Source organism: Solanum stenotomum, chromosome 2 (genome assembly GCF_019186545.1).
Source record: "Solanum stenotomum isolate F172 chromosome 2, ASM1918654v1, whole genome shotgun sequence".
Lineage (NCBI taxonomy): Eukaryota > Viridiplantae > Streptophyta > Magnoliopsida > Solanales > Solanaceae > Solanum > Solanum stenotomum.
Genome location: NC_064283.1, coordinates 5,236,022 through 5,261,899, shown reverse-complemented (window position 1 = coordinate 5,261,899; position 25,878 = coordinate 5,236,022). Strand labels below are relative to the sequence as shown.

Genomic DNA, 25,878 nt, shown 5'->3' with positions numbered 1-25,878 from the left:
TTCCTTTTTAATTTGCTTTAAAAATTTCTCCCTTTTAGGGAATTCTTTATTTTATTATTCATTATCTTGACATATACGGTATTTCTTTAGTTTAAGATTACAAAATTCACAAGTCTTATTTATTTTTTAAAATTTTCTATCAAATAAATTGAAACATAGAGAGTAGTATATATTATGTTTTTTACTGTATAAACCACAAAGTGTTGATTTATAAATTAGTTCTTGTAGGCACTTAATTAATACCCTACTTAAAAAGTTTATGCGCAATTATGGCCAGCTAATGAAGTTATTGATAAGGATAGAACAATAACATCATGATTATGAAGATCAGTACACTATACCCACCTTGTCAATTCTCATTTCATTTTGGGTCCACTCTTTAACTTTGGACCATTTTTGTACTCTCCATGCAGTATCTAACATTGTCCTAATTTTGAAACATATAGTATCACATTAATTACTCAAACATGCACTTACTATGAATCAACTAACCATTAATTCCCTCTTTTAACTCATAATTAATGATGAAATCAATGATATTCACCAAATTTACATTAGTTTTAATATTCCATCCGTTTCTATTTATGTGTCATCATTTTAGATTTTCAAGTAAAAAATAGACAAGTAAGTAAAAACAAAGGAAGCATCATTAAAAAATCACTTATTTCTTTAAAAACATGTAATTAAGGGTAAATTAGTAATTAGGAAAACACACTTCAATTGTAGAAATGAGTATGAAGCGTGTCAAAGCTAAAAACACTACTTGTTTGGAAACGAATGAAATTTTAAACAAGAAGCAAAAATTAACTTTATTTGGTACATATTCCTGCTTTCATGGCATCATTTCCTCTTTGTCTCTAATAATACAAAATTTACTAATATTACTCAAACTTTCTCAATGGTAATTTTTGCTCAAAAAGGCACATTCACACGTGTGAGAAAAAATAATTAACAAAGATCAATTATTAAAAAATCAATAGGTTTAATTAGTGCCACATCAACTCATCAAGACATGAATTTGCTTTTAGGTACCACACTATGAAAAAGCTAAAGTGATTTTTTTTTTTTTTAAAACTAAGCTATATGACACATATAAAAGGAGACAAAGTTGTAACTAATTATGACTTATAAATCCTTAAAATAAAAAAATTCAATCCAAGAATCTCCCTCTTTCCAACACTTTCTGAAATATGAGAGGGAATGTTTGTTGCCTTTAGCTCAAAAAGAAGAAAAAGAAAAAGATATAGGAATGATGGTGTTATCAATATGAGAATGCCATAATTTGGTCAAAGGATATACCTTTCCTTTATTCTTTTGCATTTGCATTATTGTGAAAAAAAACATGAGTAATTAGTTTTTTGTACTTGATCAAAGAATCCACAAAGGAAAGATAAAAGTAGATTTTCAGTAATAAAATGGGGTCATCTTGAATTATCTCATTTTACTACTTTAAATTTCATCATGAGATTAGACCCTCCACAACAACATAAAACTTAATAGTAATGGATTAGTAAGTACAACTCGTATTAGAGAAAACGAAGTTACTCATATTAATTGAACGTCAATGCAGATACAAAACATCTAATTAAGAGTAACACATACTACTAATTACCTTCATTTTTTTTGAGTTTGAAAAAGTTTCCACAGACAGGTAACTTGGCCACTCCACCTAGTCTGTCCATTAGTACCCTAAAGTCATCCACTTACATTCAAAATTAGGAAAAAAATATATAAAAATACTAGCTAAAATCCGACAACTTCCTTTGTTTTCTTTTCCTTTTTTCAACCAACCACTACCAATTTCTTTTTCTTGTTCATACAACAAAAAAAAAAAAGAAACAAGTTACAACATGTAACCAAAAAAAGCAATTTTTCATGCATCATTCAAAGCTGCAAAGACTGGTAGGTGAGCCATGGAGACTGGAATAGGCCTTAATTGAGCTGAGGGAATACAAGCATTGACACTAGTTGCCGTTGGGACAGTGAATTTTGTAGGCTTAGCAAAGACTAATGAGGCAGCAGTAGCACTTTTATCAGGACTTGGTTCTCTTGAACTACCAAGACTAGTTACCAAAGATGAAGTATTTGAAAAGTGGTTACCAATCTTGTTCTGTTCATGATCAAGAATTGTGGCATGATGGTTATTTGAATTAGTCATCGAATCGATGCCAATCAAATCTTGTAATGCCATGGAGAATGATGTAGGGTTGCGATAATTCAATCCTAATGAAGGATTAGATGTTTGATATAACACCATTTTCCAATCTGTGATATTCCCATTGTTGTTGTTGTCAACACATTCCTCATTCTTGTGACCACCAACACCTTCTATGTTATTGTTGTTGTATTCAATTGGCTCTCTTTCTTTAGTTCTCCTAGCTAATTCACCAGCAGGCAGAGTATTACTAGCCATGATCTTTCCAACGTCGTATCGCGATATGTCAAAGTTTGTCACAGCATTTACACCCCTGAATTTGATTGCAGCAACATCATAAGCCTCTGCTGCTTCTTCTTGTGTGCCTATGAACATCAAAATTGACTGTTTTAGTGAACCATACAAATTGATGATAAAGAACTTTTCTTTCTCTTTATTATGTGATCGTAAGGAAGAAAACAGCTTTTGGAAAAGTTTTTCAGTCCCACCCAGTATATAGTCAGCCTTTGACAAGCATTACTTGTAGTGGCTAAAAAAGATACTATATGGTACCAAAAAGAATAGACACTCTTATTACTAGTTACTTATAATGAAATTATATAAATAATACTAATGTTTAAAAGACCAAATCAATGTAAAAGAGTTTGCAAGAATTTACTAAAAGTGCCAAGATAAAGATCTTTGTTCCCAGCAACTCTTCCAATTCTAGCTTGCCATCTTCCATGTTGATGGTGCCTGTTATAAAAGAATGATTAGTACTAACGCACGAGGTAGGGGTAAGTTTTGCATATACACTGAATATGTTGTTTAAGACCATATTTATTCATATGAAATTTTAAGTATACCTTGTCACTCCTCTGTAAATAGAAGCACCTCTTGAGAATCCACTACTTTTCCTATATAATGACAATGACAAGAATACAAAAATATTCAACACAAACTAATAATAAAAACACAAGAATATAAGACTAATTATGAGTAATAACAAAACTCACCTTCTTAAATGTGCAACATATTCTTGCCTGGTCATATTCTTCATGTCATCAAGCTCTTTCTGATAATTTTCTAACTATAAAAAGGAGCAAAGAAAGTGGTTGTTTTCTGTTAGTTAAAGGCATTAGATATTGTAGTAACTAGACTTAATTACTAATTAACAAAACTTACTGGGAAATTGATGTGAGTTGAAGGACCCCAATATTTTAGTGCAGCTTGATCATATGCTCTAGCAGCTTTTTCTTCCATATCATAGCCACCTATATTCCACATTATTTTTTTAGTTTAGTGCTAAGTGAAGAGTATAAAAGCATGTTTCTTGAAATTTTGATGTTGACAATGTTACTTACCAAGATAAACTGAAATAAGGTGGAGTTGATTAGATTAGCATATCCCCACAACAAGCAAATACATGACAAAAATTCATAAAATTAGTCAGACTATGAACAGAATGGGGCCATAAGAATAGGTAGTCAAAGAGCAAAATATAACCAAACAAATTAGTGTTGATTGATTAAAAGATTCATATATTAGCTAACCTTGTCTCCCTTTCCTGGTCTGCCCTTCCTTCTTGCAACTATTATCCCATAAATGTGCCTCATACCTACCTGTCCACCTATGTCTGGTTGAAATCATATTAACACAATGTCATTTGAAAAACTTACAGTAAAGTAAATATAAAGATCAAGAAATCAAGAAAAAGGGAAGTCTTTCCAACTGGAAGCAACCAATATTCACATTTGAATAACAAGAAAATGACAAACACCTTGTATACCCCCCAAAAACATGAGAAATAGTAAACCCCACAAACCAAAATATTAAAATAAATGGAGTACTGACCTAGTGACACCTCTATACTGAGAAGTTCTCTGACCAAATGTGTCAATGGATTTCCTGTGGACAGGTTGTTTTTGAGCAACTTTACCAGAAGCCCTCTTCTTTGATTCTACAGCTACACATTCCAGTCCAGTAGGAGAAATTTGTCTTGGAGTGACACAGCTGGACTGAGAACCAGGATTCATAGACAAGCTTAAAGACTGCAAATCATTACAACCAGAAGTACCACCACCACCAGCTGCTGCTGCTGCAACCATGCTGCAGGTGGCATTTATTTGTTGGTCAATAGCATGTTGTTCAGCATAGTGGCCCCAACTTTTCAGCTCATTTCCAGTCATTTGAGCATCACAGTTCGAAATTTGAGTTGGTTTTGTTTCTTCCAATAGTGATTCTTGGTGATACATGCCATGACAATGCATGGGAGAATAGTAAGGATGATGACTATGAACTTGAATCTCTTCTTCATTTTGATGATAATACAAACTATCTAAGCTTAAAGCCATAGCCTCCCTATCATGACTTCCATATTGACTATTTCCCATACTTGCACCACCTAAAAAGTCCTCAAGCTTAGGTGAAGAACTTTGCACCATAGCTTTAAAAAACAAAGATTAGTCAAAGGGGTTACTAGAAAAATGAAAAAGATAAAAACTTTATAAACAAATTAAGTTAACTTCAACTAACCATCAGCATGAGATCTTGATAGAGCTTCCATTATGCAAAGAGAACCATCAGATTTTAAAGGCATCACAGATAAGGAAGAATGAAAAGGGTTATTTTCATAACAGAGAGCAGAGGTTGTTGATACATTCATTGGAGGAGGAGGAGGAGAAGATGATGAAAGATAGAAACTTTGAGCAAATTGATGTAGATGTTGAGTTTCAGAAGAATTAGTAACCTCCATTTTCATGTGGGGTGAGAGAGAAAAACCCAACCAGTTACTATTAGCAGCTGCACTGTTATGATTATTATTATTACTACTACTACTATTATTGTTGTTACTTCTGCTATCATCATTCATAGCCTTCATCTTCATTCAGTTGTTGAGGCTCTTGTAAGTTACAAAAAGTGTTCTTTTCTGTAGTTCAAGATAGTTCACAATCATTGAGAGAACTTAGAGTAATCATTTCAAAACAAGAAAGGGTTTTTTTTACCTTTAAAATTTCAAGATTCACATCAAAGAACTTAAGAACCCCAAGAAAATATTTATGCTCAATCACACAAGCAAAAAAGAAAAAGAAATCTTCACTTCAATCTAGGTGAAGAAAAAAGCCCAAAACTCTCTTTTTTGAAGTTTCTCATTCTCCTTACTCTTAAAAAAGGAACAAAAACTGGACCTTTTAAACTAAACAAAGAGAATGAGTTTCAGCAAGCAATGTTGGATAGCACCCCAGCATTCCAAATAGCCATAGGGATCTGTGTAAAATAGATATTCTATCTCACTACACATATACTATATGCTCTTTTTTTTTCAAAAAAAATTTATCTTTTTTTTCTTAAAGAAGCTTAGAGACACCCAAGACCAAGAAAAAGGAAAAAAATGCCCAAATGCCCAACTCCCTAAGTTGTTGGTTTGTTTTTTCTCAAACTTAATGGAAACACCAAGTATTTATTTAAACCATAAATGAAGAAAATAACATGAGCAAAGGTTATATTTGGCTTTTTGTTTATTTTTATTCTAGTAAAAGGCAAGATTAAAGAATGGAGTAGGAGTGGGAGGGGAGGGGGGAAGGGGGGGGTGAGGGACAGTTCAATCTAGTGGGAAATAAAGAACCAATGGGGTTGTAGAGTGGACAGAGATAAAAATATCAGTAATCAAAAGAAAAAAAATTGTTTTTTTGTACAGAAAATTTAAGGGAAAAAAAATTAAAAAAAAGGAAGAAAAAGAAAATGTTAAACAGTAGGAGTAGTAGCATAAAGCAGAGAGGGTTTTTGGGTAGATATGATATGAAGGGGACAAAGGGCAGGACATCCTGCCCATCCAGTCACTTCATACAGTACAAGACCTTTCTCCCCCGCAACCCCTCACAACCTACCCACCACCCCATCACCTACATTCATTCTGCAATTTATTTATTTTCAGATCATAGATGCTAACCATTTTCAAAAACTCAACTTCCCTCCTTATTTTTGAGCGTTTGGACATAATAAATGTAATATTTGGAGAAAAATAGTGTAGTCGTAATATTTGTTTTCAAGTTGGAAATGATAGTTATATGTAGATGTTATGTTTGAATATGAATACGAGGTATTCTTAATAGATTAGTTGATTGATTATCTGAACTGTCACTTTATTATAATTTTCAACCCCTACTTTAAAAAAAGAAAAAAAATTGAAATTGAAATTATTTTTAAGTGAAAAATTGTGAATTTCATTTTACATTCTTTGATTTTGTAAAGAATTATAACAATTCTATATTCCCAAAAAAATTCCAAAAAAGTGAAAATTATTCGAAGCCGAGAAGCCCCTTATATAGTTATATTTTGTTGTTTCTTTCCCACTTACGAGTTTGTTTTAGGATAATGGATTCAATTAATTTATGTTTGTATTACGTAAAATTCATTAAAATTAATAAGTGTTTTATAAATGAAAATTGAATTCTAATCTGAAATATGTGGTTAAAGATAGAATGACCATATTCATTCTACCGTACCTTTTTGATGGCAACAAGTCATGTAAACTAACTTATTAAAACCATTAATCCAATATATCTTGTATAATCTGATATAATATTTGATTGACAGGATAAGAAATAATAGTAATAGTTACATAAATAATGTAGGGCAGTATTTAGTTGATAGGATTAAATAATTCTTTGTATTCTCTAATGTTATCATATTATGTGTTTGTGCTAAATAGTTATCTAATGGCACTATACATATTTTATCACCATATCATTTTACTTATTTTTGCTTTAATACACTTTTTAGCAGTATCACTTAAAAAATATCTATATATCGACATTTATTCTGGTAGATTTATTATTGGAAGGTTATGAATTCAATAACGATCTTAAGTTCATACATAAATTCTGAGCAACAATTACTTAATTGTCAATACTAGATACTTGTCTATAGGAACTTTTCTTTATTAATTATTTTTATTTTATTTTGTTCGTGAATAATATAAATAACAGTATTAGTATTAATAATTTATTTTTTTTTTAAAAAAGAGAATGTTACCGACATTATAAAGGAAATAACAAAAGAATAGGATATATATATTATTAGCATTTAAGACTTATAACAACCTTATGCCAAAAACATTCTGGTATAATTCAGGAATACAATATTGGATTTTTCTTTCTTCCCCCACTGTCATAAAATTAAAGTATTCCACTGCTCTTTTTTCGTGTGAAATCTCATTATTCACACGTATGAATAATCAGTACAACAAAAAATAGCATGCTCAAAATTTAACTTTATCATTAGCATCAACCATTTTATTGACTAACATACTTACCAGTTAAAAGAGCTTAATTAGACAATTTTTCGAAATAACTTATTGTGCAATCTCTAAGAAAAAAATCCTACCATTTCAATTTATTATAAAAATCTCTTTTTCTTCCCCTCTCTCTTAACATTCGGATATCTCATCACTTCACCTCTACTCTATTAAATTATAATTTTATTTGTATATAATGTATCTAGTACAAATGTTATTGTTGATACATTACCTCAATTATTTAAAACATAAATCAGTATGAATCTGGTTTATAGTTATGTATTTGATATATAACTTATGTATCATTTGCTCTGTACTGTATCCATAAATTCTAAAAAATTCGGGATTATGATAATTTAGAAAACTTTCCGAATATGATATGATTAGCAACTAAATTGTTGAGGTTTCTATATGGTATACTAATTTAAAATGTGTTTATAATAAGAATCTTTTTATACTATCTTTTTATTTTCTTTCTAATTTTTTCTATGTTTTCCTTTAGCATATGTAAGGCATGCTTTACCAGATTTCGTGAAGTTTTTTGTTATTAGTATTTTATTTTTTTTATTTTGCCTTTGATTTATAATCGTTGCTTTTTCTAAGAAAAAACATAAGTGCTTAGTCAACACCTGCTGCCAGACATAAAGTAGAAGTGGGTCTAAATTTTCTTGAAATATTCCAAGAATGATTAGTAAAGGCCCCTCAAAAAGAAATTAATTTCTTTGCTTTTTCTCTAATAGTTTATTTATTATATTAAAACTCACAATCTATTAATTTATATATAATCAAGTCATTTATATTAGAAATTTGCTGTTGTTCCACATGTTAATCAAAGACGAAAGTCTTCTTTTGGATATAAATCACTGCAGAATGTTTTTTCCACTTTAAAAAAGCTAAGATTAATACACCATCTTTAATTATTCTTTATTGTTTGTGTGCTGTCCTTTTGTTTCGTTTATTTTTATTCACGGGATCTAATCAATAGTTTACAATTTTGTTTTTTTCTATCTTCTTTCCAACAGAAACGAAACAATTATTATTAAAGAAAAAATTAATTGTTTTATAATGTTATCACCTTAATTATATCCTAGCTACTACATTAATTTCTCATCCTCTTTTAACATAATTTTCTCCCTTTTTTATACAGTTAAACAATAGTTTACCAAGTACATGACATGACATGAGTGTAATTAGTGTCATTAACCTATTTAATTATCGATCAAGGGTGTGACCTAGTACTTAGTAGCTAATAAAATAGTTGAGAATTCTGAAGTCGCTATCGTTGATGGATTGAGTAACCTGATATGTAATGTGTACCTATGAATGATAAATGAAGTCGATTTATGCAAATGTTTGTTTTTAATTAGGTCATCATTTAAATATTTCCCCTCTTACTTTGAAGTTGTACAAATACATATAACCTTTGTAAACATTACCCTTTCGTGCAACGTCAGTTTTGAATCTAATAATTATTCACGTATTTCTTAATCTTGCAAGTAAAATATCATATTATCGTTTAATGTTGAAATAACTTACAAAATCTTAAACCATAATCTAACGTTTTATCATAAATTTCCAGTTTACTCAAAATAATCGTTAAACCATCATCTAAGATATCCATAAAATGTAAGATAAATTATTTATTAAAAAAAATGATATTTACTAAATAATTATTTCAAAACGCAAAAATTTCACGATAAATGAATCTCTCCATCGAGAAGAATTCGAAGGAGGATATAAACAAGAAACTTAATAACCAAACTTGCTTAGTTACTAAGTATGTTGTTAAGCTATATGCACGATCACTTGAAAATAGTTATAATTAAGTGGTAATCAAACTAGAAGAAATTATATACTTTTAGTGGTCGTGGGTAATTATGAGTTAAAAAAAGAAAGATATAAGTGGTTGGGCGTAGGAGCACTTATTATTTTAACTTTATGAAAATTAAGAACAAGTAGTAATGGAGGATGTTTTCTTTATAGTGATGAAAGTGGTAGAAATTATATTTGCATGCTAAAAATTGCATGTATATAGGTCTTCGTGGAGACAGATTTTCCAAATGTAAATCATTTGGTTTGAATCTTGTAAAGAGAAAAAATAAAATGATGAGTGAAGATTTTATTTTTATTTTTTTAATTTTTTTGGGGGAGGGAAGTACTAAGATTGAAGGGATTTGTGCGTGTGGATTCATTTGTTTTGATTATATGGTAATGATGAGTCATTCCACCAAACAACAGTAATAGATTTTCCCTGCCATGAAATCATTATTAGTGTGGTCTTTTCTATCTTTTTTATTTTATCATTTCATATTCAAAATATAGATTAATTTGAATTTACGCTAAATAGATATTCTGTAAAGGTAAAACACTTGTTCCTCATAAAATATTTAATTTTTATGATTCGAGGACTTTAAATGAAAAAAAAAAAAAATCGTTTTCATCTTATCATACTTGATAGTTAGTTATCTCTCTTTTTAATGCTTGCAAGGGATCAAATCTTCCTTTGTTATTGGGTCGAGAGAAAAGGGAGATTTAATTTGGTTTATATCTCTTGTTGAGAATATATGGTAAATTTAGTTCCAAGAGGTGTAGGTAGGTAGATTCACTAAAAATTAGGGTAAAGGGGGTGGGGTGGGTTATTGATCAATATTCAATATTTGTATTGATTGTACCAATCGATTAAAAATAAATACTCTTCAGCAAGATTTTTTATTTTATTTTTAGGTTTGATCTCAATACCTCTAATTAAGAGATGTTTGCTAATTATAAATTTATAGATTTATTGTTTAAGAATTATTGAGCAGAAAAATAAGATTTTCTGTTAAAATTGATTTGAGACCACCAATTTTATTAATCTGCCAAATCAACATCACCTAAGTAGTCATTAGTTTATTTTCCCCTTGCTATATGAGATTCAATTTGGTTCACCCCTCTTGTTGAGAATGACATATTTAATTTAATTCCAAGAAATTTGGAGGAAAAAAAAATCTGACCACCTTCCCCTTCATAAGTGGATCATTAATAATCATAATATGAAAGTTCTTGTAATATGCTAGCTGTTTCACTTTTTTTTGTGGGGTCAGAATCATAAATAGCAGGCAAAATAAAAATATATAAGTAAAATCTAAATCCAATTTACCTTATCAATTTATTGAGATCATTTGCCATGAGTTTTGTTGTTCAAATGTTAGATTAGCTTCAATTCATCTTAGTCTCATAATCATTCCACCAAACAACAGTAATAGATTTTCCCTGCCATGAAATCATTATTAGTGTGGTCTTTTCTATCTTTTTTATTTTATCATTTCATATTCGAAATATAGATTAATTTGAATTTACGCTAAATAGATATTCTGCAAAGGTAAAACATTTGTTCCTCATAAAATATTTGATTTTTATGATGCGAGGCCTTTAAATGAAATAAAAAAAATCGTTTTCATCTTATCATACTTGATAGTTAGTTATCTCTCTTTTCAATGCTTGCAAGGGATCAAATCTTCCTTTGTTATTGGGTCGAGAGAAAAGGGAGATTTAATTTGGTTTATACCTCTTGTTGAGAATATATGGCAAATGTAGTTCCAAGAGGTGTAGGTAGGTAGATTCACTAAAAATTAGGGTAAGGGGGTGGGGTGGGTTATTGATCAATATTCAATATTTGTATTGATTGTATCAATCGATTAAAAAAAAATACTCTTCAGCAAAAAAATTTATTTTATTTTTAGGTTTGATCTCAATACCTCTAATTAAGAGATGTTTGCAAATTATAAATTTATAGATGTATTGTTTTAAGAATTATTGGGCAGAAAAATAAGATTTTCTGTTAAAATTGATTTGAGACCACCAATTTTATTAATCTGTCAAATCAACATCACCTAAGTAGTCATTAGTTTATTTCCCCCTTGCTATATGAGATTCAATTTGGTTCACCCCTCTTGTTGAGAATGACATATTTAATTTAATTCCAAGAAATTTGGAGGAAAAAAATCTGACCACCTTCCTCTTCATAAGTGGATCATTAATAATCATAATATGAAAGTTCTTGTAATATGTTAGCTGTTTCACTTATTTTTGTGGGGTCAGAATCATAAATAGCAGGCAAAATAAAAATATATGAAGGAAAAGAAATTTCGTAGAATTGAAATTAAACTTTCATCAAAGTTATGTGGAATTTATTATATTCACCACCCGAAAAAATAAGCTAATTAAACTATATGGCATAACTTAATTACACCAATGACCATGCCATAGAATTTATGTAGCTGTCTTAATATAAGTCAAATCAATTTAATCGATAAATCAGATATCTTTAGTTTATCTTAATATAAGTAAAATCTAANAACTTTCATCAAAGTTATGTGGAATTTATTATATTCACCACCCGAAAAAATAAGCTAATTAAACTATATGGCATAACTTAATTACACCAATGACCATGCCATAGAATTTATGTAGCTATCTTAATATAAGTCAAATCAATTTAATCGATAAATCAAGTATCTTTAGTTTATCTTAATATAAGTAAAATCTAAATCCAATTTTACCTGATCAATTTATTGAGATCATTTGCCAAGAGTTTTGTTGTTCAAATGTTAGATTAGCTTCAATTCATCTTAGTCTCATAATCATTTCACCAAATTTTCTGAATTTTTTATATTCTGCTTGTAACTAGACCTTATTAGAAGCCTAGTCATTCGTGTGCAAACATTGATTGTATTTCTTTTATATACTCTAAATATCTTGAATTATCAATTATCATAACTTATAGTTCTTTTAACATAGTTTTCAATTGTGTAAATCTTATTTCCATTTTCTAAAAAAAAAATATCATGCTCAAATTCACATTCAAAACTATATTATTTGATTCTCAAAAAATATAAACGGTGCCATATAAATTGAGACAACGAAAATAACATTCAAACCCTTTTTTTTGATAAGTGAAGCTTGCTCAAATCAATGCACATCTCCACCGTCAATCAGTAGGTTGAAAGTTCAAATTATGAAAGTAAGTGAAAATATTGTTGATTTTTTTTCGGGATGAAATTAATTATTTTTTTTTCAAAAAAATAAGAACATTGTTGTCAAAATTTTAAAAAATACAAAGTCGTAATGAAGAGATAATTATATACTATGAATCTAGCCTATATAGAAACTAGAAAGTCATAGAGCCAGCAGCTAAAAAGCCAGCTAGTTCTGTACACATAGTAACTTTCAACACGTAAGTATAATGTATAGGAGTAGTTTTTTTTCTTTCTTTCATTCATATAGTCTATATTATATATTATATATTATATTATAGTAATAATAGATAGAAGAGAAATAAATGAGGAAGCGTAATCACGTGATAAGTGAAGAAAAACATAAAACATAAAATCCAAAGAAAATCTAAGGAAGATCCCAAAGTGAGTTAGTATTATTATTGGCCAGAGAAACAAAGAAGTATTTTATGGATTTATTATATGATGGATAAATGTCAATTATTTTCTGCTTTTAAGGACTTTCGTCACTTCATCCAGCTGTTTTAATGTCTCTGACTTACTTCCTGTCCTTCCCATACTCTTCTGGCGCTAACACTATCGAAGATGCGGAGATCGTGAATTAGGGTAAATTTTTAGTAATTAATTGAGCATTGATTTCTTATTTAGATATGATGATAATTTGGAGTACAAAAGAGATCAATAAATAAAATAGAAGAAAATTTTGTGTGGTGTGGACCGTCCATTAGTGAGCTTAGAACTAATTTTTAATACGTTGTCATATTATTTGTTTTGAGCTATAACTCATACAATTGTCTTAAAAAAGTATCATATTATTAAGAAACTTTCGTTTTTTTTTCAATTACTACTATGATCAAACTTTGATCGTACACAATAATATTCTTCCCTTCGAACCTAATTTCACATGACCGTCTTATATTAAAAAATACTTTTTAACATGACATGTTAAAAGATATTGCTCTCTCTTTAACTCCCTTTACAGGACTTTGTTCACACATTAAATCATCATAATAATATCATTTCCTATTTTGTTATGGTTTTACTTGTTTCCAAAAACAAGATTAAAGTTTACCATTAATGCACCATCATAGTATAATGAGCATTAGTCTTGAATGTCCAAAACAAGATAATTAATCCACTAGGGGAACATATAGTATAATCTAGAATTTGATCAAATTGAACAACCAAGTGGTCCAAGTGCACATAATTATAATAATAATGAAGCATGTTATTGCAAGGACAATATTATTAATATAACAAATGGAAAACTAAACAATTTGTTAGTATATCTAGTTATATCTACTATGCCTTATAGGTTTTATTAATAGTAGCCCTTTCTCTGTCTCTCAGGTCTTAAAATTTCATCTGATATGTCACCCTCTATACTGAATTGTATAGTCACTATCACCTTAGATTCTCTCTCTTATATATGTGCTGCATAAAAATCCTTTAGATTTTAATATTTATTATTTTAAAAAATCATGAAACACACTTAGATAAACATTCATTAAGCGCTCATTTGACACAATGTACAAGAATAATATTGAATAGTGTGTTAATATCATTGTTATTATTTAGCTTGCATTGATTATTCAGAAATTATTTCTTATACAATATTTAGTTTGTTGAATTAAAAATAACATGCATTGCATATATATATTTTTAAAATATTGTTTTAAAAAGCACCCTCCATGGATATAATGAAAAAAATCGTGAAAAAGGTTCTGAGGGGCAGCTATGGTATTATCCATGCTAACTCAGGCATTAAACTAATTACAATGCTTATATCATGGTTTTCCATGTTCTTTTCTCATCTGGTGTCCAACTTTCGATATCATTGAAACTCTCGACTAAATTCATATTCGCTCTGAAAAGTACCATAACATATATCAAATAGAGTGTGCCAAACAAATAAAGTACGTATTATAATACATAGAATTAATGCATACATTATTTTTTCTTTATGTATCTTACCAAACGACCCCTAAAACCACCAATAACAACAAACTTAATATAATTTTATAGAAAGAGTTTGAAAAGAATAAAGTACACACATATTTTATTCCTATTTATAAATAGATTATTTTCGATATACATTCTCTAAAATCATAAAAGTAATTAACCACTAGAAAAAGTTCAAAGAAATCCACTAGGTCATAGGCAAATTCCTTTCGAAGGTTAAAAAAAATATCCACTTAGATACAAATTGTGACTTTAATGTTATGCTGATGCAATGGGCCTGAAATTCCCCTTTATAAATAATAATACTCCTAATGTTCACTATACTACTACTACTACTTTTGTTTTGTAACCACTTTCACTATAAAGGGATATAAGACTATAAGGTTTCTTTTTCCAATATGGTGTAAGATGAATTATAAGGGCAAACATGTACTAATGCCTTGCCACTTTCCTCATTAAATTCTTTGCTACAAATACACAATCACTTTTTTTCTTTCTTTCTCCATAATAGCTACTATAGTATAGTCTATAGTACCACAAGTTTAGCACTAGCTAAAAAGAGTACTTTGATTTTACATCCACTTCTTTGGATATTTTTCTTTCAATTATACCCCTCCGTTTCACAAAGAATAACCTAATTTGATTTGACACGAAGTTTAAGAAAATAAAGAAGACTTTTGAATCTTGTGATTATAAATTAAAGTTATGTCGAATTTACAAAATTGCCCTTTAATCTTATGGTCTTAAACATGTCACGTGGAAAACTAAAATTAAAATGTTACAAAAAAAAGAAAGAAGTCATTCTTTTTGAAACAGACTAAAAAGACAAAGAGGACATTCTTTTTGAAATGGATAGAACATGTTTTTTCCCCTCCTTCTTGATTTTATTGTTTTTTTTATAAATAATAATCTAGTTACCATCCAAAGTCTTGATAATTTTGGTTTAGTTTGGACTACTTTCTTAGGTAATTTAATCGTAACCGAGGGTTGTGGTATAATGAATCAGATCATTCTATTCTTAGGGGACGTTTGGTTATTGGATAAGGGCAAAGTTAATACATGAATAATTTGGTTATTCATGTATTAATTTTATACCATGTTTGGTTTGTAAACAAAATCAAAATTATTCATGTATATATTTTATACAATATTTGGTTGATGCGTCTCCAAATGACGTATAAAAATTATTCATGTATTGATTTATGTGGTGTTTGTTGCATTTTTGTAATTCTACATAGCTAATACTCACATAACTTATGAGGAAATCTATGTATAATAAAATTACATATTTACCCTTAATTTGTTTACTTAATTATTTATTTCTAAATCATTCTATTTCATATCCACCGATCCGTGGAAGAGACCAAGGAAGAGTAAGATAGATTTAGTGCCGGTAGGTGGGTCTAGAATAGATTCTCCATACGAGACTCACCTTTGGCTTTCGTCTCGATAGGTGTATTATTATACATTTTCCCAAAAGAACATTTATATTAATATTAATTCACAAGATTAATGAGTAATTTTTTTATTTTATTTAAAAAGGACTGGCGTAACTCAAATTTTTTTAGTTTCATGACCCCCCCCCCCCCCCCCCCCCTCCCCCACTCACACACAAACAAACCCAAAACTGTTTGCCCCCGACCCGAACTGTTCCATTTTATTATTTGTGCGCATCATACTATAGATTTCTGGAACGCATCACACTATAGATTCCCCCCACCCTGACCCCCCACAAGGGCCTGTTGCATTTTATCTTGGATACAAGCTTTATAATTTTTTATTTTAAAAATAAACGTGTATTAATTTACAATAAATTAAACAATCAATAAGTAATAATATATGTATTATAATACCTACCTAACTAAATCCTACATAAATAATACCTACATAACTAATATTTGTATAATTAATACCTACATAATCAATACCTGCATAACTAATACCTACATAACCAATACCTGTATAACTAATACCTGCATAACTAGTACCTACATAACTAATACCTCCATAACTCTAACTGGTAACCAAAGGCCCCTTAATGATTAAAAGAATTTGACTTTAATATTACGTATAAAAAAAAAAGGAAAATTTCATTAGGAGTATTATATTTAGCATCCGTTTTTGTGAAGAATAGCGAGTTCTTTTTAAAACGAAAGTGGCAGCATTTTCCTTTTGAAATATAGTAAAATATATTTTATTCACATGTATTATATACAAAAAACTCAATTCTAATTGAAATAGCGCTGATACATTATATGTGTTTGTAATTCAACTAATATTTAATTTAAAAATATCTTGGTCGAGAGTGCTGCGAGTAGTGTACAACAAATGGAAAATTAGAAGAAAAAATTAACCATGATTTTCATACAAAGTCAAATACAAAGGTCAACTATTTTATAGTATATAATCTGCAATTGTCAATTCGATGGAAAAAAATTTAGTACCTCTCCTGTTTCTTAATTCGTTTTAAAAAAATATATTTTTTGATAATATTTTAATTTTAATTTTGGACGTGATTCGTTTAAAATAACAAATTAATAAACATTTTCACTTTTACAAATTCATGATTGAAAAAACTTTTTTATTTTTTTAAATTTCATATCAAGTTAAAATTAAACAAATAAATTAAAACGTCAATTTAATGAAATTTGAGTTTCTCGATAAATCAGAAATTACGGGAAGTTTGAGTTGAAACATAATTAAACATTGATATAATGTGATGATGATGACTAATTTAACACCAAATGAAGACATGACTGACCACTAAATCAATCAGAAAAAGGAAAAGTATTAGGAAAAAAAAAAGAGTGAAAAATTCAAAAATAATAATTTAAAAAGGAAGTCAGTCAAACAAAGATTGATCTGACATCACTATTGATAGAAAGAAAAAGAAGGCAAATTTCAAAAAAACTGAGAATAGGCAGTGAGTAGTGGCATTTCTTAGCTAAATAAATATCCACTTGATGGAAACCCTACATCAGACCCTTTGCTAATAAACAACATTCGAATCAGCTTTTGCGTATATCTATCTCAATTATTTAACATAATATCCAGAGTTATGTGGAACAACAACAATAACATATCTAGTGTCATTTTTACAGGTGGAGTGTAGAGAGGATAGTGTTTACGCAAACTTTACCTCTACAAGATAGAAAAACTGTTTTCATATACCCTTGACTGAAGTAATAACAATTTGATAGAAAAAACAACAGAAGTGAAAAGCTAAGACAATGCCTAAGAAAGCATCACAAAGCATACTAAAAATGGAACATACACTACAAAAAAAAAATACGATAATAGAAATGTAATAACAAGAAACTCCTAGAGTAATAGTTCGACTACTAAGCAAGCCACCGAGGCTTAGGTAGATAAGAAAAAAAAAAGACCGAATGCTATACTTGAACAATGTTCTCCTATAATTTACAAAAAAGAGTCTTATAACACATATAGTTATCTCTATGTGAGCTACAAAACACGAGTAGCTAACAACTACATCTCATCTTCATGGGCTGAAACCCTTCCTCAAACTATACGTAAACGCATAATATTTTGTGCACCGTTTATTTATTGGATTTACTAAATTCAACTGACGGCAAGTTGACAATGTATTATTTTGTCATAGCCTCTATTATACTACTTAGTCACTATTCATACACTGTTTGGCCGACCTACCTACATTAACATGTTGCATAGGCCCTTTGCCACCCAGAAATAATGCAGCAAACGTCTGTCTCATCACTGCAAATCAAGATTCTAAAATATTGTTGGATTTTTCTAACAATATTTTATGCACTTATTTTCTAACCTAATTCTAGACAAAGTTATGTAGAGAAACTGAACACAGCATCTTCTACTACTCATACATATGTGCAGATATCATATAGCAATGATTAAAGGGTAAGTTGGTAGACATATTAGCATTCTTGGTTAAAACATGACTTCACAAGCATTTGGCACTTTCAGAAATTAGTTACTCACAAATTCATCTCATGCTATCTAGTGACGGAGCATATACGAGAATTTGTTTTTAAGCTACTTGCACAGTATAATTTTATAGGTGACTCAAGGTCATTAAGAAGCAGCATCAGCAATATGCTTTCAAGAATGAAATATTGATAAGTATATATATGCCCACCATTTTCATGCACCAATTTAATCTGATTTCTCAAAAGTATTTGGGATGTATGGCCAAACACTATCTAAGTAACCTGTAGTTTAATGAGGAACGGATGGAAACTGTATTTTCTTCCACTGTTATTCAGACGAACGAACTACATTGATCTACTTATAATGAGAAATGACATGTACATACTAGAAAATTTCCGTTAGAATATAATCAATAATACCACGTCACCTGCACTGCTGCCACACAATCACCATCTTCTAACCAATGATGTCAGCAACTGCAACAAAAGGATATTTTTCTTAATATATACAGGAACGATACACACCCAAGATTTACACGGTTACTGCATACATTCATGTTACTGGGAAAAATAGCCGAAGATGGCTGAAAAATTGACTCGGTATATATTCATGTGCAAAATAAGCATTGCAAGAAAACGCATGTCTACACCCACTCCTTTTGTTCCCCCTCTTAGGTGAACATGAAGAATTTGAATAATTTCTAGTAGGTTAAGAAAACACCGAGTTTGTCCAAGAACAACCAAAAAGTGAGCAACTAAATGATATTATCAACTTTGCCTGAGCTCTTACACAAAAATGATCAATCGTTAACCAATTGTTGTCACAAGAAAATTAATCAAACTTCTTATTCCACCAGCTTTACAGTTTATTTCATCTTAGGGTTTAGTTCATGGGAAAATATAAGGCATAACAATCAAGATGCAAATAAAGTTCCATGACTTAAGTCAGGGGCGGAGGTAGGCTTTATCATATCAGTTCGGCAAAACCAATGGCTTTTGCCCAAACATGAACAAAAAAATAAATTCAGAACTCAGTTATTAACCCTTAAGATCATTGTCCTAGAATCCAAAATCCATACAGGTTAAATCTTGGATCCTATCTGCCTTTAGTTCAGAGGGAATTAATTTGGTAGTTCAAACAGGCTAACCATGTTAGGAAAGGAAGAAACACTTCATACAAACAGCTATCACACCGTTAATATCCCCAAGTTACTGATTAGACAAGAGAACTTTACCTCAAGAAATTCAAAAGGGTTTCCACTCTTATAAACATCATTCTTCTTCGGCTTGTCTGTTGGTAAAATGCTGAACAAGAGTGTCCTCCATCCAATGAGTAATACCGCAGTACTCCCCATGGTAACTATTATGAAGTTGACTGGTGGTATATGACCCACAGAGGCAGCCCTTATAGCTATACCCACCTGCAAAATAAGAGAAGCAGAGAGTAAATAAGAGTCAGCTCACAATCAAGAATCCTTGACCCCAAGAAACGGAAAAAAATTGATAGGCTGATAGGAGTATTTTAGACAAAATCCACGATCAAAGTCATGCTCCACACAAGTGGAAGGGACTGAGACCTGTCTACCTATGTAACCTTATTTCTAAAATTGCATCACATTTTACCAATCTATACACTTATGTTTGCAGTGAACAGTTTTTCATGCTACAATCATAAAACATTATACCATGTTCAGGTTTAAACATACAAATAGTTAGGGATGGCAATGGGGCGGGGCAGGAGTGGAGCGGGGCAGGTTATGGTGTTTGTGGGGCGGGGTGGGTTGAAGCTTTTGCGGGTGTGGGGCGGGGCAGGGCAGGGCGGGTTTAAATAGATTTTTTCAAAATTCATGCGGGTAGGGTTGGGGGTTTGAAAAAAAGATCTTTTCAATTCATAGATTCACACATTTCATACCAGTTTTGCACGTTTTGGGCACTGGCCATATGATGAATAAAAGAGTTTTATGAAAAAACTGTTTGGAGTGGCCAAAAACTAGAAAGAAGAAAAAAGTTAGTAATCAATTCAAAACTATCAAAAAAACGTTACAGACATGTTTAAAAGAGTATTATATAATTGCATTATAGTGCTAGACTAACCTATTAATTTCAGCTGTTAAATAAAAATATTACGCAATTAATATATTAGAAATTTTAAGTTAAAAATGTACTGCATTCAGTATTTTAATTTTTTTAAGAAATTATGTGGGGCGGGGTGGAGCGGGTTTGTGCGGAGCGGTGCGGGGCGGGATAAAAACAACACATCATGTTATGCGGCGCGGGTCAAAATCTTAGCGGGTTTTCCCCGCAACCGCCCCACACCGCACCATTGCCATCCCTACAAATAGTTTCCCGAGACAAAGAGGTAGCACACATGATAGGTAAGACACGGAAAATGTCAAACAAATTACGTAATTGACAGAACTACTTCATCATTCCATGACTATAATGAAATTAGTGCCCACCGAATCAAGATTTGAGGAAAGCTTCAGACTAGAATGTGGTAGTCATCTACCAAACTCTAATTGAAGGCCAAAGGTTGCCTAGTAAGGTGACAATAACTTACCCACCAGCATCCATGGAAATGTCAAAGCAAGCATTGCATACCAAATATTAAGAAAAATACTACTTTAAACAAATATAACCCTATAATTTTACCAAAGACAGTAGAGAGTGAGTGCAACAGGGGCAAGATCCCCCCATGTCTGATTTGTTACTTCTTACTACTCAAATCAAGACTTTTCCATTGCCATTTACTTGACGCAAGACAGCATCTTCCCAGCCAACACCACTGAATAAATTAATATTCTTTCTTACTGTTGCCACTGCTGTTATTACATGGACTTGTGACGAAACTTAGGCAGAATTTCACTAACCATATATATTTCTTCCAATCGGAAAAGTTGCAATATATCATATGAACACCTAATTGTAAACATTGAACTAAAACACCAATTTTCACAAAATCATTTAACACTTCAAGCACCAAGCTGTAAAAAAAAGTGACTTGTAGATGAGAACTAGGGGTTTTATTTCTTACAAGAGTTTGTCCAATGAATCACAAGCAGAATGACTTAACCATATATCTTTGCCTCTCAGAAAAGTTTCAATATATAAACACCAACTTGCAAAAGTTGAACTAGACTGCCAGCTTTTACAAAATTAGTTAAAATATTCTAAAATTAACTACCATATGACGAGGGATTCACCAACTCCACCCCCTTTATGAAATCAGAGTCTCGACCATAAATCTTGTGTATCTATAATGTCACTATCTTTTAGAAGAGAATCTAGTGACTATTAAATCACCTACTAGATAGTGGAAATTTTCACCCATAGATTTCTCATTGTTATTTTGTTATTATGTCCACAAACATCAAGTCTATCGGAACAACCTCTCTACCTCTAAGGTAGGGATAAGGCCTGTGTACAGTGTACACTCTACCCTCCCCAAACCGCACTTTGTGGGACTACACTGGGCATGTTGTTGTTGTCCATAAACATCTAAAATTGGTCAGTGTATTACTGAAGAAAATTAAGATTAAGTACATGTCACAAATTCTTTCCTTTGCAACTAAGTGTTTCTTTCTTTATGAAATGATAGTAAAGCCAATGTTCTATAAATTCGACTCCACCCAAGCAAGTTCCAAGCTTTAATATAATATCTAGCTCTGTGGTAGTTAACTAACAACCACAAGTGTTTCTTTCTTTCTGAAAAGATAGTCAAGCCAATGTTCTATAAATTCTACTCCACCCAAGCAAGTTCCAAGGTTTAATATCTAGCTCTGTGGTAGTTAAATAACAACCAGAGCTTACAACTACTCCTAGTTACAATGGTGAAATAGAGGCATTCAACCAAGTTTTTAAATTTCCGTGTTAGACAAGTTGATTATCTAGACTTGTAAATAGGAAGCCCGGATAGTCAAAAGTTCAGTCACTCATATGATGGATTTCTTTGGTATCCACCAGATAATTAAACTAGCCCATCACAACATCCATAAATTACAGTATCCAATCAACTAGAATGTAGAGAGGACTTACCGGAATGCCTAATGACCATGATTTAGTAGCAGCAATGAAAGCCTTAAACAGACCATTCTTTCCTTTACCATCCTCCCCAAATCCTCCAAGGAAATATGCACTCAAAAACCAACCTAAAGAACCCACAACCATCATCAAAAGTTCGAACTGTATGTTCAAAATTAGGGATAAGGCACAAGTACCCCTAGATTACGACCGAAATCTCATAGACACACCTTTAACTAAACTAAGGTTGTATTACCCATGAACTCATTTTTTGGTAATTTTGTACATCCTTTGACTTACGTGGCACACTCCATGACTCCACTTAGTAGAGGCACATAGGAGATGTTTGGATGCCGCATAGGCCAAAAAGGTGTACAAAATTACAAAAAAATGGGTTCGGGGTAATAGGACCTTAGTTTCGTTAAGGTTTGTCTACAGGATTTCAATCATAGTCTAGGGGTACTTGTGGCTTATCCCTTCAAAATTACATAAACACTTCAAAACAGAAGAATAACATCACAATTCCCTTACCAGCAATGAAAGGGTCAGCAGTTCGCAGTGTTTCGGGGTCAAAAACAGTGAACCCATGACTGAACCTTCCAATCGCAGAGAACAACAACAAAACCGCAGCATCTCCACCAGCTAACAACGCCACCCAACTGAAAATAAAAACCCAATTCAGCAACACAATCACATAAACAAACTGATCCAAAGCAACCCAATCAGATAAGAAACGCACAAAAACAACCTACCCCCATTTATTGATTTTATCACTAATCGAATTAGAATCGGGTTTCTCAAACTGAATAACACCTTCCAGAGGAACGCTATCTTGACCCACGAAGGAAATCGAATCCTCTGGGCTAAAAGAAGCTGACCCATTACTGGAATTAGACGATCCAGCAGTACTAGTAGTAGCAGTCGAAGCTTCACGAGGTGCACCAGCGCCGGAAGAAGAAGACTCTGCATTAGCTAGAGTGATGGGTTTTGGTCCATTTTTTGAGCCGTGAATTGGGTTTTTAGTGGAAATTTGAGTGGGCCGACGATGGGAGAAAAGGGGAGGAACTGGATGGGTGAATGTGAGGGAACAACGATGAGTCGCCGATAAAGCTCCGGCGGGAGCTTGGGCTAGAAGGCTCATTGTTCCCACAACTTCCATTTCGTGGCTATCGTCTGATAAGAAGATTCCCGTTTTGGGAGTTTTGGTTTAAAATATAAAAAAAAAAATTGGGACATTGTCAGCCTTGGAAAGGGCAAGGCTGTATTTGCCAGAAAAAATTAAGTGGTTGGAGAGAAAATCTAAGAAAATAATTAATTTTAGAAAAAACCCAACCAAAAGATTTGGAAAAAAAACAATATGTTGACAAGTCATAATTCTTGTCTGTTTTCTTTAACTGCCCTTAAATTTTGTAAAATGATTTGAATTTATCTTTCAATAATTGAGGTTAAATATACTGTAAGGCTTAGAAATTGTATATGGTCAGTGATTGTAGTGCTTGATGATTTTGAACTTAAATTATGATAGTTGAGACTATTAGTAGTAATCCATAAAAACTTTTGAAAAGATAATTTATACGGTGAGATATTTATGCGTAGTTTAAAAAATCTAAATATATTGTTACTCTCCAAATTACTGTTGGTTCTCATTATAGTGAAACCTATGTCGATGTGTGATGGAACCGCTATAACAGAAGGATGCTCATCATAGCAGTCGAGACCGCTACAAAGTTTAAATAACAATGTTTATATGAAATATATAAAAAATAAAATAAAATCTCGTATATCAATTTCTTACTTTTCTCGTTAACAAAATACATAGTTTGACAAGAACTTAAGAAGTCGTTTTCTTTCTTCTTTATTTTCGTTTCGTTAAGAGCCACAAATCTACCTTTGTTTACCATCGGTGTTGTCATTTGCTCGGTAACGAATTAATCAATTATTATAATTTCTTTATTTTTTTTTTAGGACTATTTTGTCTTTTGTGTAGTTTCCTTGAATTAGAGAAGGAAAAGGAAAAAAAAATGTCAATTGATTAGAATTTGAATAATTGACAAGTGGAACCAAAGAAATAATTTTTAGGACAATCCTGGTTTACCAACCACACAATGTCTAACCATATCCACCTTAGATGAACCCCCTCATTCTAAGGTGGCCCCGCCACTGGGTTTAAGGGTTTAAAATTCACGTTTAGGTTCCAAGTTCAAAATCTAGACATTATATTTATATTTTTCAAACCCCCTTAATGAAGTACGGCTATTTTCTTATTTTTCAAATCACAGCTAAAAACTCATAGCAGGCCTGAAAACTGGTCGGCCTACGTAATGTTTACGAAAGTTTAGGCCCAGCAGAAGAAACAGAAAACGTGAGATAAGGTCCATCAAGTTCAAATCCTCATGGGCTCAAATTGCGTGTTTAGATTAGTTGGGCCGCTTCATGGTCCAATGTTGTTGTCAAATATAAATATTCTAAAATGGGAAACTTGTAGAAATCTCAATAATTTAGGAACTAATTACTTAGTACATGCTAGTCTATAATATTATGAATCTTACAAGATTTTGATAAGTCCAGATATATATAGCACTGGATATATGGAGTCAAAATTATGTGTAACTTATTCTAGATACACTATATCCAAGTGGATTCGCATGTATATGAGATACATAACAAATCTCGCTCGCTTCCCTCCCGTCTCGCTCACCCCTCTCCTATTTATTTGGGTCTATCTCGTTCGTCTCTCTCCCTATTTTAGTGTATATGGTAGCAAAAATATATGTGCTTAGGTGTATTTTCTCAACATATGATAGGAAATTGTTAATTAGTGATAAAATATATAGGCAAAATTAATATATCGATGTATGTCTAATAAGGTAGCTTTCCCATCCAAATAAAGCCCACTTGAAAGAGAAAAATAAAGTCCACAATTGCAGCCAAGTTACCAATCAAAATTGAACTTATTCCAACAATTGATATATATATATATATATATTTTTTTTTTTTTATTATTATTTATTATTATTTTTTTATTTTTTTTATTTTTTTCATTTTGAAACACGAATCAGATTCGTAAGGAACAAAAATTGCAAGAAGTGGTATCACTTGCATTACAAGTAAAAGACGGTCGTCTTCAACAAATATTTTGGTACAAACATGATGACTATTGACTAGCAAATAACAAAGATTGATCGAATCAATCTGGACTGTGTTGGGATGGTCGAAATCTCTTCATCCTTAATTAAACATCTTGTATTTAAGTCTTATGAATGAAATAAATCTTGTTGGGACTGTCATACACAGAAATGAATCTTATAATGCGTAAATTCAAATTAAATCAATCTCTAATATGAATTCCGAATACGATATAATCAAATTAATTAATTAAAAGTAGTAGGGGTGGGCAAGATTGGATCATGGAGGAAGGAAGAGAAAAATTGTCGCAGATGAGACCCAATCCCAAGATATTGTCACATGACAGGGTCTTAAGTCAGTGATTATTATAAACAAAAAAAAAAATAGAATTAGGAATTAGTTTCAATATTAATATACATA

The 25,878-nt window shown here is 31.2% G+C and overlaps 2 protein-coding genes across 2 annotated transcripts; both read right to left on the bottom strand.

Moving 5' to 3' along the window:
• Window positions 1-1,823: 1,823 nt before the first annotated feature.
• On the bottom strand, window positions 1,824-5,537 carry LOC125855627 (AP2-like ethylene-responsive transcription factor ANT). The gene is made up of 9 exons (XM_049535375.1): window positions 4,670-5,537; window positions 3,989-4,580; window positions 3,688-3,770; window positions 3,499-3,507; window positions 3,320-3,408; window positions 3,151-3,224; window positions 3,001-3,051; window positions 2,814-2,890; window positions 1,824-2,520 (listed from the first exon to the last, which is right to left on the bottom strand). Exons 1-9 carry the CDS (start codon window positions 5,019-5,021, stop codon window positions 1,874-1,876), a joined length of 1,974 nt encoding a protein of 657 aa, XP_049391332.1. The 5' UTR covers window positions 5,022-5,537; the 3' UTR covers window positions 1,824-1,873.
• Window positions 5,538-18,521: 12,984 nt separating this feature from the next.
• LOC125855565 (uncharacterized) lies at window positions 18,522-23,646 on the bottom strand. The gene is made up of 5 exons (XM_049535297.1): window positions 23,085-23,646; window positions 22,864-22,991; window positions 22,348-22,460; window positions 19,548-19,733; window positions 18,522-18,789 (listed from the first exon to the last, which is right to left on the bottom strand). Exons 1-5 carry the CDS (start codon window positions 23,489-23,491, stop codon window positions 18,760-18,762), a joined length of 864 nt encoding a protein of 287 aa, XP_049391254.1. The 5' UTR covers window positions 23,492-23,646; the 3' UTR covers window positions 18,522-18,759.
• Window positions 23,647-25,878: the final 2,232 nt, after the last annotated feature.